General features: G+C 35.1%; 3 protein-coding genes across 4 annotated transcripts; all 3 read right to left on the bottom strand.

Moving 5' to 3' along the window:
- Window positions 1-596: 596 nt before the first annotated feature.
- LOC21385763 (calcium-binding protein CML37) lies at window positions 597-1,161 on the bottom strand. The gene has a single exon (XM_010106936.2). It carries the CDS (start codon window positions 1,099-1,101, stop codon window positions 667-669), a length of 435 nt encoding a protein of 144 aa, XP_010105238.1. The 5' UTR covers window positions 1,102-1,161; the 3' UTR covers window positions 597-666.
- A 1,055-nt stretch (window positions 1,162-2,216) lies between these two features.
- On the bottom strand, window positions 2,217-9,424 carry LOC21385762 (ribonuclease J). 2 transcript variants are annotated; one of them, XM_024171383.1, is made up of 17 exons: window positions 9,065-9,424; window positions 8,357-8,585; window positions 7,953-8,076; window positions 7,429-7,485; window positions 7,023-7,214; window positions 6,869-6,946; window positions 6,057-6,239; window positions 5,856-5,936; window positions 5,554-5,619; window positions 5,361-5,453; window positions 5,079-5,204; window positions 4,580-4,693; window positions 4,246-4,341; window positions 4,068-4,165; window positions 3,532-3,980; window positions 2,921-3,357; window positions 2,217-2,592 (listed from the first exon to the last, which is right to left on the bottom strand). In XM_024171383.1, the coding sequence occupies exons 1-17, from the start codon at window positions 9,246-9,248 to the stop codon at window positions 2,500-2,502; spliced, it is 2,700 nt and encodes an 899-aa protein (XP_024027151.1). In that variant the 5' UTR covers window positions 9,249-9,424; the 3' UTR covers window positions 2,217-2,499. The 2 variants fall into 2 exon arrangements, with proteins under 2 accessions (XP_024027151.1, XP_024027152.1); XM_024171384.1 differs by lacking the exon at window positions 9,065-9,424 and having other exon boundaries at window positions 7,967-8,076; window positions 8,357-8,435.
- Window positions 9,425-11,498: 2,074 nt separating this feature from the next.
- On the bottom strand, window positions 11,499-14,615 carry LOC21385761 (cycloeucalenol cycloisomerase). Its single transcript, XM_024171389.1, has 8 exons — window positions 14,515-14,615; window positions 14,291-14,433; window positions 14,085-14,168; window positions 13,506-13,547; window positions 13,104-13,214; window positions 12,824-13,015; window positions 12,258-12,355; window positions 11,499-11,897 (listed from the first exon to the last, which is right to left on the bottom strand). Exons 1-8 carry the CDS (start codon window positions 14,519-14,521, stop codon window positions 11,705-11,707), a joined length of 870 nt encoding a protein of 289 aa, XP_024027157.1. The 5' UTR covers window positions 14,522-14,615; the 3' UTR covers window positions 11,499-11,704.
- Window positions 14,616-16,054: the final 1,439 nt, after the last annotated feature.

The raw sequence follows: 16,054 nt of genomic DNA, 5'->3' as shown, positions 1-16,054 counted from the left end.
AACTGAAAGAAATTGACATGTATGCTAGAAACAACTAATCACTATCATAAAATCATGATCAACATATATATACATCACTGCATCATAATCCTGAACTCCTCAAAGCAAAGTACACCATCTCCATTCAAATCAAAATGGTTGATCATGACTTTGCACTCATCAACCGATCGAGTGGTGGTTAAGTGTAAAATAAAAAATGTCATTTTATTAATTCCACTTTTTAAGATAATCATTTTAACAAGCTTCTCAATTAATAAAATAAATATCGATGGAAACACACATAATCCATAACTAATAACGGAAAGAAATTGACATGTATGCTAGAAACAACTAATCACTATCATAAAATCATGATCAACATATATATACATCACTGCATCATAATCCTGAACTCCTCAAAGCAAAGTACACCATCTCCATTCAAATCAAAATGGTTGATCATGACTTTGCACTCATCAACCGATCGAGTGGTGGTTAAGTGTAAAATAAAAAATGTCATTTTATTAATTCCACTTTTTAAGATAATCATTTTAACAAGCTTCTCAATTAATAAAATAAATATCGATGGAAACACACATAATCCATAACTAATAACGGAAAGAAATTGACATGTATGCTAGAAACAACTAATCACTATCATAAAATCATGATCAACATATATATACATCACTGCATCATAATCCTGAACTCCTCAAAGCAAAGTACACCATCTCCATTTAAATCAAAATGGTTGATCATGACTTTGCACTCATCAACGGATCTCGATTCGCCCAATCTACTGAGCATCCTCTTCAAGCTCTTGGGCGTTATGAACCCTTTTCCCTCCACATCATACATCTCAAAAGCCATTCTCAAATCCTTCATTTTCTCCTCCTCTCCTCCTCCTAACTCCATCAAACGAGCAAGATCCTCCAATCCCAAGAGCCCGTCGCCGTCCGAATCCAACGACTCCACCGCTTCCTCCGCCTCCTTAAGCTCTATAAGCTCCTCTCCACCCATCAACCCTAGCCGATTCCTCAGCTCCGAGGGTGATATCTTTCCATCACCATCTTCGTCAAAGTAGTGGAAAACATGTTCTAAGTACTCTACGTGCTTGCCCATGTTATTATAATTACAAGATATATATGATTATATGACCTTATAACTAATTATTGTATATGATATATGTTGGATTGTGTAAAACATTGCGATGATGAATCCTATATATATATATATATAAAGGTTTGTAACACGCGTTATTCTGAACCATCTGTGATGCTACGCAGAAACTGATTGGATTTTTCGAAGAAGAAAATGGAAATGTTGCAAGTCTTCAAAATTAAAAAGAGGGACAAAAATTTCAAAAGCCAGCATCCTGTGGCTGTGTTGAGGAAAATATATTGACGGCGAATACACGGACAAAATGAATAAAAATATTGAGGTTTTTTTTTTTTTTTTTCCTTGAAAGAGTAATATCTAAAGGTCAACAATAGAAAACTGACTTTCAACTTTGAAAGGCAAATACAGAATAGTTTTCTTTGTTTGGTTTGAGAATAATACGTCCAAGTGCGGGTCGGTGGCGGCTAAATTTACGAACCTTTATGAGATTTCCTTTTTTTTTTGTTTAAATGGTGAGTGCACACGTAATTAATGCCAATATAATGAAATAACTTTTGTCGCCTTGTGAGTTTCTTTGAACCTGTACTTTTCTACAAAATTATTCATTACGTATTTTAGGTTTAATTTTTCGTAATTAGTACAATTTGGATTTGGTAATCCAATAACTTCTTTCCCGCCTTAATTTATGTTGATTGACAAAAAATAAATAAATAAATAAAAGGAAGAAGCTTCCTTTTCTTTCTGGTTTTATTCCCACATAGCTGGAGAATTTGAGAGTTGAACCCTGAAGTCACGCATAATTATCAAGAACCCAAAGAAACAGAAAAAAGTTTGATGCAAAAAATTAAAGTAAAAGAAAACCAATCCAGATTACGCACGCAATCAGAAAAAACGAGGCTTATTCCCTTTACACGACAACCAATAACGCAAAGGAGATTATCATCATTAAAAAAAAAAAAAAAAAAAAAAAACCCATTTTTCACGAGCAGATCTATTTTTGTAACCCTGAAAATGGTCGTCATACTAATCCATATTTCTTATAATCAACAACAAGAAATCTATTAAATTTCATGCTTCTGTTATCCAAAATAATAAATTGAAGATATGAGGACCAACCATAAAAGATTAAAACTGTTCCCTATTATTACAAAATTTCATATATCGGCTTTATTTATCCAATTGAAAATGTACAGAGGTCCTATAGCTGCAAAAATTCAATAGATAATAATCTCTATTTCTGGTCTCTTCATTTTGCCCTTCATAGCCTTCCATGCTATGAATCCATGACAGAATGATCAAACTCACAAATAAGTTATCATCTGCTCTTCCTGCTGTCATAGCATTACGGGAACAAATAGCTACCCAATACTGTTGCAACACTTGCACTGATTCTTCTCCTGTTCATTTTGCTGCTACTGCCTCCGAATCGGATAAAACTTTATTCATTTCCTCGAAATATGGCCAATTCTTGTGGTTATTCCCACTTTTGCTTTCCTGATGATCAATAAAGAGATCTTTTAACTTACATGATTGAAATTTTTGAATCTCATAAAAACAAACGAAGAAAAAGAAGGGTATGAACGAAGAAGGCCAAGACAACAGGCCATAAGGAACTTTAGTTAAAGGCAATGCTATTTATCATCACTAATGATCATCACTATATATTTTTAACCCCCCGTCACAAATTCACATATCATCTAGAACCCACATAGTATGACCTAGAAACCCGCAGTGTCTTGGATGTCAGTATCAACTGTTTTAAAAAACCAGTGGTCAGTGATGATAATTAGCATTTTTGTTGGTTTAGAAGGGGATTACAAACCTCGTATTCCTGAACCAAGGATGCCCATCGAGACTTGCACTGTCCAGGGCTCCGGTCGATCCCATCAGCCACTAGTTCTCTAGATATCTCCTCCCAGAGGGCCATTCTACCCTTTACAACTAGAAATTGGCTATGCAGTTCTCCGCGCATTTGAATCAGCTTCAGTACCTCCTCAGGTCTCCACTTATTCCGTTTGGCAGGCTTTTTGGGTTTAGAAGCTGGCATTTCGACACTTTCATTACCCTCCTCCTCAAGCTCTGGAATATGTTCTTGACTCAGAATGGAGCCATTGTTTTCCTTCACCACCTCGTCAACAGGGAATACTGTTCCGAATGATTTTAAGAACTCCTCTGAATCAGCGGGAATGGTGTCTGAATTGAAACTAGTAGTAGTTGTTTCTTCCTCAGAGAGTAATCCTTCGAGTTCAACACTCTTACCTGCAGTCATGAAAACTACAATAAGATAAAGAAAGTAAAAGACCTCTTCTTTCCTTTCTTTAACCTTTTTTTTTTCTTTTTTTTCTGTTTCTTGATAGACGTGAGGATTATAACATTTACAAAGTTTTATTAATCCAATAATAAAAAATAAATAACACAGGGTGAGATAACAACCTCCAAAATTTTGTGAATCGTTTTCCAAATGTGTATTTCTCTTTACTCCATCTTCTTGCTTTCTGTTTGATCTAGCCTTACTTGGACGTCCATCAACCAATTTTCTTAATGCTGACACCTCAAAACCAACATGGGCCTTGCCAGATAGTCTTGCATTGACCTCATCTGAAATAACCGCTGTAGGGTTCTCCAGAGCAATAGCAATTACTTCAGGCCTTTTACCACTATATTTTCTTACCAATTTTCTCAATACCTCAGACACTGTCCTTTCCATATGATTTAGAGGACAATTTACGGGACAGCTTGAAAGCGCAGCATGCGCCGCTTTATGAAGTGCATCTAAAAGCTTTCCTTTATCAAGCCACAAACAGCGTGTAGTGATTCTTATCTTTCCTTTTAAGGTATTTTCAAACAGGCCATTCACATTTTGGGGACGTAAAATTTCCATGCTGTAGAAAAGATATCAGGATGTTATTACATAGACAACTGGAATATGCATACTCCGTTAGATTATCCAAGACCAACAGTGTACCTACCTGACCACTATAATGCCATCTAATGCAATTTTCAGTCTCTCATCAACACAAAGTTCACTTGACGTGCCGAATGCTTTATCACCATCACTATACTTCAACTGCATCGCAGGACTACCTTATCAGAATCTTCTCGATAAATTTTCAACATTAACGGATGCAAATTTTAAGGGGCACAAACCTGCAAATTCTCTTTTCCAAGGAAGGTGAAACCATTGGACAAAACCCTTCTGTTTTTCAAATGAGAAACCCCAAGCATCTCTCCATTTCTTATCACCTAATAAAAACGCTGTATGTTATTAAATTCATGGTACAAATTTTGATTCTGTAGCGTAATGATAATTAGCTGTATTATAAAGATATCAGGATCACAAAGTAAGGGGTAAATATGCTAAAGAAGAAATGAAGAAATTATAGAACAAAGCTTGTCTATGGTTCAAGCATTAGAGTATCAGTTTCATCACTCGAGTTGTCCAATATTACAAAATATTATAGCAAGGAAAGCACCAACTCACAGTGGTGTGCCGGATACCCGTTGATCTCCCAAGCAACTCATGCTCTTTGAGGAACAAAAGCTCTCCATGTATTGGCAGAAAATGTTGTGGCTTTACAAGCTGGAGTACTTCCTCCTTTAAAAATAAAGTTCATCTTTAGATGCTCCATTGAAATATACATAAAACCAATAGACAGATGAAAAAGTACTGTTTTATATGACTATGAGTGAATGAAAAAGAATTCTTCTCCTTTTCTACGAGTAAACTAAATCAAGGGCTACAGTTTTGATAATGTCTGATAAGATCTCACTCATACCCCATAGGACCCATGCAGTTTCCCATCTGCCTTATTTAGAATTAAGTTTTATAGAAAAATACAATTATTATTTTCAGGGAGACTATTCCTAAAGCAGGAGAATAAGAGAACCCAGGCTCATATACTACGTCATTATGTCAAAAAGATGATTACAGATCATATTTGAAAATTTAGAAATAGCAAATTTGACTTAAAGGGACTAACCAATTCGCCGCGATACCCGTGACCAGATGTGTGCAGCCCCTCATTCTTACCCATAACTATTGTTGATCCAATCTCTGCTAAGCGATTTAACATGTCCATTACCCGGGATTCATTACCAGGGATCACCTGGAAGGAAAAAGAATAACTGTAAATCCAAGCAAAGTAACGTAATTGAAATAATCTACAATTTGTATGTGTCAACTCAATTCAGAAGTGAAACTATACAAAAATGTACTCAAAAATTTAGTAAGAAAATGGTGGATGTAAATTTTTGTTTTCTACCTTTGCTGAATATAAAATTATGTCTTCTTTGGTCAGTTTGAGAGAATGACTGCTCCCGTATGATGCAAGATTCAAAGCAGCACGTGGTTCTGCCTGACACATACAACTCATAGTTACAAACCACCAAAACTGGTCCACTAAGACTCTTGCAAGAAGACAGGACATTCACTAAAGGGTATTTAGATAATCTTACTTGAGAGCCGGTTGTGACAATTAGCAAATCCTTTGGAGCATAGGCATCGATATCTTCCACTTTGACCTACATTGAAATGTGAACTGATGTCATCACAGATTAACAATTCTAAAAGCTATTTAAAGAATCGAGCACATCTCTGCTGTCTAACACAAAGTATCACATAGAAAATTAACAATTGCCAAATCAATCTTTCAACCCGATATAATTTTGGAGTAAAACTATTTGTAACTCTTACTTTTACCATCAGAATTAACATTTAAATAATTAAAGATCCAACTTGACAACTAGAAAAGAATTACCAGAGTTGACGGATCAATTGGTGCCTTCCCATCCTTAAAAGCTGCATCAAGATATGTCCTCAAGGACATACCAACAAATACCTAAAACAAGAATCACGACCATACACAGATAGATTTTATTTCAGAACATTAAGGTGAGAAGTAACCATAAAAAATGGTAGCAGAAATATTATAACACAAGATTAACTATGAGAAACCTACCAACTTTCGACCAGTTGCGTCAGCAGCAGCCTTGACACTTCCTAGGCGGTGTATATTTGACGCAAATTGAGTGGTAATAACCCTCCCTTTAGCAGCTGAAATATGCCTCATCAATGAATCTGCCACAACAGACTCGCTCATTGTCCTTCCAGGTGAAAGTACATTTGTAGAGTCACTCATCATCTGAAAGAATATCGTGCATCAATTGATAATATCATACATAATTTCTCTGTGAAGAATAGTTCTTCTGAAAATCCTGAATAAACGTATCTGGTTATAACACAAATCAAAAGATTATGATAATTATTAGACGCACGCACACGCGCACACACACATATATACCAAAATATTCTTATCTTAACATATTGGTATCTTACGTGGAAAAATACCAAGTGGAAAAATACCAAAGCTTCATTAAGGAAAGAACAAAAGGCACAAACCTCCACCAATTTTGTTAAAACATATTGGAATCTTACGTGGAAAAATACCAAGTGGAAAAATACCAAAGCTTTGGAAAGGAAAGAACAAAAGGCACAAACCTCCACCAATTTTGTTAAAATCTCACCAAAACAAAAGAAAGAAAGAAAGAAAGAAAGAAAGAGAAAGAAAGAAAGAAAGAAAGATAAAGAAAGCCAATCTCAAGAGACAGGAGGCATACTAACTTCAAATGATTCATACTAACTTCAAATGATTCACAAGCCATACTAACTTCAAATGATTCATACTAACTTCAAATGATTCACAAGCCCAGCCAAAACTGAGAAATTCCAAAAAGGTTATACGATCCTAGAGACCTAGACCAAGAGGCTTACCAATGTCACTCCTTCTTTTGAAAGTTCCTCCAAGGTTTCACGGTCAAAAACTTTACCATCCAGTGGAGATTCGTCAATCTGTTGAAGAAAAGATGTCATACAGCTGGAGAAATGAAATGAAGAGGAAGAGAATGAACAAGTAAAAAATTGTCACCTTCCAGTCCCCAGTATGAAAAATTGTACCATCACTACACCGAAGAACCAATCCACAACAATCAGGAATAGAATGGGTAACTCTTATAGGTTCTATTTCAAATGGTCCAGCAACAAATTTCCTCTTTGTTCTGAACACCTTAAGTCTGGATGGAACAAAAATCCCATTCTCCTTCAGACGTTTTTTGATAAGCTGTTAAAAGTAGAGTACCATTTTGTTATTCATAACAAACAGAAACAGAATCTTTATAGATTTTTTTCTTTACTAAAAGGAAAGGTTTTATTATCAAAAAAGACATATAGGTCATAACAAAAGTAACTTTTACAACTACACTCTCAAAAATATTGTTTCTGTACTGTTGCAGCTTTCAAAAACATCGGAGAAACTAAAGTCCCTCAACAAGTACCTCCATAGTAAAAGATGAGGCAAATATTGGAGTCTTGGAATCCAAGGCTGGAATCACCTGTTTAGAAGTACCGGGGGGAATATAAGAAATGTAGCAAAATAATAATAATAATAATAAAATAAAGGAATTAAGCTTCCCAGGAAAATGCAAACATAATTTGAAATATAAAAGAAAATAGTCTCAATTTCAAAGAAATCTGTCTGTTTAAGATTTTCTATACTTCAAAGGCAGCACAGTCACTTTGACGTTCTTCACAAATCTCTCAGAGAAGCTTCTGTAATTAATATTCTTTCAAGAAACGAAAACTATTTGGATTGCAGATCATACAAATCCGTTCTCAGTAACACTGCAAAATTTTTGATATTTCATTAGACGTTTTCTGTACCAAGACAAAAGAAGAAAGAACGTGGATGAAAGACTTTGCAGTGAACTTAATAGAGAAAACAGGTTCAATATCAAAGTTCCTCAAAACTAAAAGAAAATAAAATAAAATGTTAACTGCAAGAAACAGAAGGAATCTTTACCCAAGGCAACGCACCAATGTGATCCTCGTGGCCATGTGTAATAACAACCGCTTCAATTTTGTGGCTCCATCTTTTGATAAATGTGGTATCAGGTATAATCTTTTGGACTCCAAGCTCATCATAGCTGAAATACAAGTCAGACACTATCCAAACTCAACACACAAAAGGAAGAAAAGCTAATTGAAAAATGAAAAACACCCCAACAAGAAGGAAATATACAAAATGCTTCCCCCAGTGTCTTTGCGCAAAAACTCGTTTCAAAGAGGCACCAAAAGTAATTCCATCGCTCACATTTTTTCGATTATTGTTTCAAAGCTATAAGTTCTTTCCATGTGATGCTAAACATGATCAACAAGACATATTCTCAGGCATGAAAAGAAAAAAAAAAAAAAAAAAAAACTTACCCTGGAAACATGACACCAGCATCAATTAAAATATATCTGTCATAATTCCCAACCAGCATACAGTTCATCCCAATTTCGCCAAGGCCGCCTATTGGTAGAACCCGAATTGGCGGGCCATCACGCCCTTCATAAAATTGCTCCATCTTGCGCTGAACAGAGTCTTCCATACTTTTTTTAGGCCCTTCTTTTCTTCCTGTTCTTTTTCTCGGTGCACTAGAACCAGGTGTACCTAAAATGAAGCAAAAGAACACACCATTTATACCAATATCATCTAAAAAATCCCATCCTAATGGATTTCGTTTGAATAACAAATGACGAAGAGAAGAGGGCGGGGGGGGTGAGCTTTAGCTTTGGTTGCCTGCTAAGAAAAGGAACAAAAACAAGGCTTCAGATATTCGTTCTATATTCTTTTCCTCCATTTTCTTTTCCATTTCTCGGTAACCAGACGAATGAAAACAAAAACAAAAACGAAAAAACAGGTGCAAAAGCAAATTCCTTTCCTCCATTTTCTTTCCTATTTCTCAGGAACCAACCGAATGAACAAAACATGAAAACCGAGGAAACAAGCACCAAAGTTAATGCCTTTCCTCCATTTCCTTTTCCATTTTCTCAGCAACCAAACAAAGGAATAGAACACCGAAACCGAGAAATCAAGTAGAAAAGAAAATGCCTTTGGAGCGACAACCTCTGTAATCAGTAATCACTCACCTACAGAACTAGGAGAGCCGACGGAGCACGAAAACGAACGCTTAGTGAGCTTGGGCCGCCATAGGAGACTACAAGGACAGAGCGAGAGAGAACCCAAAGCCGCCATTCTTGGGGAAACGAGTGGTCTGTAAGCAGATGAGTAAGAAGACAAAGAAGAGAAACCTCCCAAAAGCTCAAGCTCCATGTGTGTTTGCGAGGTTTCGGAGATTCTCGGAGCCGAAAGCGAAACCCTAGATAGAAAATCCTCGTCTGTAGAGAGAGAAAGCTTATGAGCTTTGAGCGGGAAAGAGGAGAGAAGAAGAATGGTTATTTATTTTTATTTTTTTTGGAGGATTTTTTGTGAGGCTCGGTTCACAAATATCTTTCTTATCGTCTGTCCGAAGAGGAAAAAGAGTCGGAAGAAGACGTGGGATTGAATGATAAGCACTCGCACGTGCGGGGCAGTGCTTTACCCCCCACACGTGTTGAAGTTTAGGTTTTTTTTTTTTTTTTTTTTTTTTCTTTTTTAACCCCTAATTTACTTATCATCATTATTATTATTAGTATTATTATTTAAAAAAAAATTCAAGAAAACCATTTTGTTTTCCCTACTGGTAGAATATGATTTATTAGTCATTATTTATGAGTTTATACGTAAGAAACAATGCGCCATAGCACAAAAATACTCTTTACTCATAGAACATCCATTAAATTATAATCTATAAGCCGGAATACTTGCTTTACCGGCAGGGCAAAACAATTATGTCCTACAGCAAAATTTTCTTTATTCTTTAAGATAGTCCTAATTTATTATCAATATTTCTTCTATCTATAAAATCCTTCCAAAATAAGACTTTTTATGAGTTTCTGGGAAAATTTTGGTGGTGAGGAAACAGATGGTGAATTTAAACTTCTAATGGTATTTCTACAGCCACATTTAATGTCAAGGTCTTAAATTCAAGTTTTTATATCCCAATTTTAAAATTTAAAAAAAAAAAAAAAAAATTTCACTGATAAATTTTTTGTTTGGTCAAGTTTTATTATATATATTTTTAATTCATATTCAAATTGATTCTAAGGAGACATTTGGTTCATGAATTAGAATCATGTGATTAGAATTATTTTTGATTTACGTGTATTTTTTGTGAGAGAAAACACTGTAGCGAATCATGAACTATGATTCAAATCATGGTTTGAATCCTCCAACCAAACATCCCCTAAGATGATTTTATGCGGCCACAAAGAACTAAAGAATGGTTTTAGTTAAGTAAAGCCAAGCTTTTAGGAGAAGATAGTTTTTTGTATTTTTGAGTTATGGTAACTTGAGTGATGATTTTGAGTTGAGTTTGAGTTATAACTTGAGTTGAAGTTGTTGGGTCCGTTCACTTCGCTGATTCGAGTTTGTAATTCGAGTTGAGATGTGATTTTATGTGAGAGCTTTTTACTGTAGCAAAAAAGTTAGATGTGATTGTTTGTGAGAGCTTTTTACTGTAGCAAAACTCGAATTTTAAACTCGAATTGGTGAAGTGAACGGGACCTGAGTTTGTGTTTGGATGTGCACATTTTAGTTATGATTTGAATTGAGAATCTATTTAAATTTGTGTTTAGGTGGGTCAAAACTTAAATTTGTATTTATATATTTTAATAAAAACTCAATGGTGATGAAAAATTTTAATAGGGTGTATGAGTGAGATTTTATTCATCTTTTCGTTGTGAATGCATAGAAAAAAATCATCTCAATCAGAATTAAAATGAAAAAATTATGATATTTTTAAGAATAAAAAAATATTGTTTATTAATATAAGTTCGAATTTATGAATTCGAGTTGAAAAGGAAACTTTAACTTGAGTTTCGTTCCAAACTCGAGTTCAAACTCAAATTTTATAAAAGAACATGAACTTAAATAAAATTATAACTTGAGTTTAAACTTTTTCTGAGTTTCGTTACAAAAGAACAACCTCAAAATTTTAGTTGTGTCCAATGTTAGAACTTAGGAGAGGATCAGAAGAATTGTGGCATTTAGGCCCCGTTCATATCGCTGATTCGAGTTTAGAATTCAAGTTTTGCTACAGTAAAAAGCTCTCACAAACAATCACATCTAACTTTTTTACTACAGTAAAAAGCTCACATAAAATCACATCTCAACTCGAATTAAAAACTCGAATCAACGAACTAAACGAGACTTCCAAGTTCTGAATAGAACACGTTTTGTCCTTTAAATTTTTTTTTTTTTTTTTTTTTCCATTTCCAATTCTCCAAGCTTTTATGCCAAATAGGGCCTCTCACAAATGGCCTAGTGCCAAAGATGTCCTTGAATTTAAGCTTCATATCTTGATGTATATAGTACTTGAATCTTATTAGATTTATGCGTGGGGGAGAACAGGGGAAGGGACTTGGTTAAGGTGAAAAGCAGCATGCTTTGCGGATAGCAACGAGGATCATCATGCGAGCAAACTGAAACGAAAATGTGGGATTGTTATGGGAAAGAGGGATATTTGTTCATGCCATCAATTTTGCTGCCCCTTACAAGAGAAAGCTACATCAGTCATCTATAATGGTACAACAGTTATTGCAACCTCAGCTGCAAGAAATTCCAGAGTCTGGTTTCAAGTTTGTTCTGCGGCTGGACTAGTAAAACCAAGTTGTTTTATACGGACACTGTCAAGTTTCATCGGAATGTCGCGGGAACCATGGGAGTCCTGGTTGGAGACACCGTTTTGTCTCCGGAACTGGGACAATTGGTCCCAGAAAGATGCGCCATAAATCAAGTATGATTGTGACCAGCATTGCAGCACCAAGAGCATCAACAGCAACTCTGGGTAAGTTCCAGGGATCGCCGGGCTTCTCGTCGATCCTGCACAACATCGTGAATCCGTTGAAATACTTAAGACATGAATGAAAAACAAACATTATCCTGCTAAATCACTCACATCCAATTTGATTGCTATAAACACTAACAAAAGTATCAAGGCATAATATTTAAAAATGTAAGGTATGACAGCTCTTAATACAGAATTTGATGTTACAAGAAATACAGAATACAACCACCTTTCATAAATAGAAGAATCAGTCAGAGACGAGATGATTATTCTATGTTATAAAGTATAGCTTACTTATAGCCTATGAGCTACATGATTGACCCAACAGTTTTTCAAGCATTTAAGATACAATAAATTAATTCAAGCAGTCTAGTTGTTCATGTTCTTAATCTTACCTTAGAAACATGGGGAAGCTTACAATGAAGTAGATAGCATAAAACAAAGACCCCACTTTATACATAGATGCCCGATCCACAAAGTCATAGTAAGGGAACTGCACAAGAAAAAGCTCATGATCACATTTTTGCTTCGCATACAGGTGTGTCGTCAAGCATATTCTATAATTCTCCAACTAGAAAAATAAATCTGAGAAAAACGACTCATGGGATTGCTCATATAGCTATAAATATTCTAGGGTGAAAAGAGACCATTTCTAGTATGTAGAAGGCTGTTGAAAGAGGACTACAGCATAACATGGAGTAATTTTGCTCCAGAAATATCAATGGATAAGCCTGTAGATTATGTATACGCTGCCAAAGCATTCGGGAAAAAATTGAAGCAGCAAATGCTGAGGGATAATCAAACCATGTCGCTGCAGTAAAATGAAACTGCACCATTTCACTTCATGTGGCTTAATTTGCTACTAAGCCATCAGTAAAGGGTCCTAGTCTATGTATACTTAGAAATAGCTAAGTAAAAGGGTCCTGATAGTAGTGATAGGAAGACAAGTTTGCCCACATACATTAGAAATAGCCAAGGTCTCCAAGTACGCAATGAAATAGGACAGTGCCAAAATCCATGCAGCCTCAAAGAACCACCGAGTTTTTTCTGGCAAATCAGAAATAGAATGCCGTAGTCTACGTAGTGTCATGTTCGACGCTACGTGATAAAACAGGAAGCATACATGAGTAAGAAGGAACGTAGTGTGCGGTACCTGCAGATAAACCAAAAAACAACAATTAGAAATGACAGTAAGTAGTCAAATAACTTATTATTCTCGACTTTTAAGTTTCAATGCCTACGTTGTTCATCTTCCATGATGGAAAGGTGTATGAAGCCCCCAAAACTGTGAAGAAATAGTGTGTCCAGAAGTAATTACCAACATAGCTAAAGATGATTATCCAAAGATTAGCCTGCCACAAGACGACCAGATAGTATCATTAACAAACATAGACACATTTACAGAAAATGTGAGGTAACAAACTCTGTCCACAAGGTTTCAGAGAAGCATTTACTCAACCAGAGCCTTCAATGAAGAAAAACTAAAGCGAATAAATTAAAGCATTTCCCTTATGAACTAACTACACTAAATGACACCAACGTTCATGAATCATTTCTTGAATCTCTCGCTAAAGATAAAGTTTCATTGTTCGGTAAGCTCTTCACCCCAACATAAATAAAATTTTACCCTGAAAAACACTTGCCTTGACCCAATAACGATCCTTCCAACAGATGCTTCTATCCGCCTGCAAATATATTCCCCCAAAGAAAAAAAAAAAAAAAAAAAAGGAAACTGGATTCAGAATATCAACAAAATGTAAAATAGCAAAAACCATTTTCACTCTATAAGGAAAATTCTCTGGTAGTACCTGTTCTTTTTAACTACAAGTAGTTATTGCTATTTTAACGGTTAGACTATATTTTTAACAGTTTAATATGTAATTGTAGCAGTTCTATGTCACACTCAAATTTTTTAACGTGGACACTCACATATCAAACCATTGAAATCTTGGATTAGTAGCTACTGGTACCTACTGGAGAAGCTCCCCTATTTTAATCAGCCATCTATTTCTTTATCAACAAATTTTTTTTTTTTTTAAAAAAGGGAAAGGAATTAAGCCATCTATTTCTTAAAAGTCAACTTTCATGGGATGTCACTTTGGAGAACAAAGCTGACTGATTTCATGAAACTTTTGGGCATAAAAGCTTACTCCTTTTTCCACCAAAGTAATGAATTCGAATTACAATCAAATATTAAGAAAATATTAATTCGAGAATTTGACCTTCCCAACGAATAGCACTGGTATCAAAAACGAAGGAACAGCTGAAACCAAACCCAGAAGCAAATACTCCAACTCCGTAAAGCTCTGCAAACGAGTTCACATAATAACACAATAAAATCCAAATTCAAAACAATAAATAAATAAATAAACACACTTTTTTTGCCTTCAGTTTTCTATTGAACCAAACAGAGTCTGAATCTAATTACCTCGTAGAGCTTGTAAGGGACGACAATGCCCAAGCAGAGAGTGAGCCAGAAGGGAGTGTAACAGAGGAAGAACAGTTCTCCCCATCTTTTGCTCGGATTCGGAGCCAGCCATAGACTCGGCGAAGGAGAACCCGATTTTGCACCTGACAAACGCCAATTTCAAATGAAAATGGTGGAAAACCTTAGAAATTCCATTGATTTTGAGGAAATGGAAGTGATTGTACCCGTCATCTTGGAGGTCCGATCCAGATTCAAAGGTTTTCCGATCTCGGCTAGAGAGAGAGAGATAGAGGGAGAGAGAGAGAGAGGTTTCAGTGCATTAGTAGTATCGTCAGAGTGTGTCAGTAAAAGCTCAGAGCACTGTAGAAAAGTATAAGAGGACAAAGACTAGCTGGCGAAAATAATTTTTTCTATTATTTTTTCTTTTTAGGATAAATACTACGTTTTTATGTTTGAAAAAAAAATGGTTCGTGATTCGTTACAGTATTTTTAAAAAAAAAATACATAAATTGAGAATAATTTTGAATTATAATTCTAAACTCGTAAACTAAATATTAGTCTATTCTTAGTACTACCTTTTATTATTTTCCAAGTTTAGAAGTTCAAAAAAGTATATATGTTTTCACATTTATTTCTTGAATTTGTAGAATTTTAATAATTTACTGTCTAAATTTTAAAATTTGATAATTTATCCCTCAATTTATAAAATTTATAATGAGACTCATTTTATCAATTTTATTTTAATTTTTCTCATCAAATATATTTTTTCTTCATCAATTTTGACACAATCATGATTAAAATTGGCTATATTGCACAATTTTATAAGTTGATGGTAAATTCCCGAATTATAAACTTTAAGGGTAATTGCTTAAATCCTACAAATTACGGAGCAAATCTGCAAAATACCGAACAAAGTACTAAAGATTCAGAAAATGACAAGTTTCACCTAAATCGAACGGATAAAGTATGATTATGATCCCTTTTCAAAATGGGAGACTTTTTGGGCTTATTATTTTAGAATTTAATTTGAGTATAATTTTTAAGTTGAATTTGAATTATAATTTGAGTTAAACTTGTAACTTGAGTTTGTGTTTGGTTGTGTATATTTGAGTTATGATTTGAGATAAGAATCTTTTTGAGTTTGTGCTTGAGTCAAAACTTAAATTTATATTTAGATAGTATTATAATAAAAACTCAATGCTGATGATAAATTTTAATAGAGTTTATGGGTCAAATTTTATTCGTCTTTTCGTTGTCAATGTTGGAAAAATGGCTTGTTAAGCCATTTTAAAGGCCCATTTTGAGGCCCATATTCGGATGGGGCCCAATAGGTTTTTGGGACAGGTCTCGATGGATTTGCGTTCTCCGTCGCGAGGAGATTGAAATCGAGTATTCATACACTCAAAATGGTTTTTGGGTGAATGAATACTTCATGGTCTAAGTATGTTACTTGGAATGGTAAATGTAGAAGAAAATTGCAAAAGTCCCACATTAGCTAGGAGTGAAGCCAATGTGGTGTATATAAGTGATTGCACTTTGAAGCCTAGGTAAGCATGTATACCAGAAAGGCTCTCTCACATGCAGGAGGGGGGTGCGAATCACGATCCCGAGGGTTGGGGCCTAATGTGTGCGCCCGCGACCTGCGGACACGAATACCGGACCGGAAAACCCGCTCCGTGCGAGCTACATTTTGCAATTTTTCTTTTTATTTTTCCCATCAGAAATCCGAAACGGTTGCATTAGTTTTTGTTTAACTCTGCATTA

This window comes from Morus notabilis, unplaced genomic scaffold (genome assembly GCF_000414095.1).
Source record: "Morus notabilis unplaced genomic scaffold, ASM41409v2 Scaffold2550, whole genome shotgun sequence".
Classification (NCBI taxonomy): Eukaryota; Viridiplantae; Streptophyta; class Magnoliopsida; order Rosales; family Moraceae; genus Morus; species Morus notabilis.
This window is presented reverse-complemented; position numbering and strand designations above follow the sequence as displayed.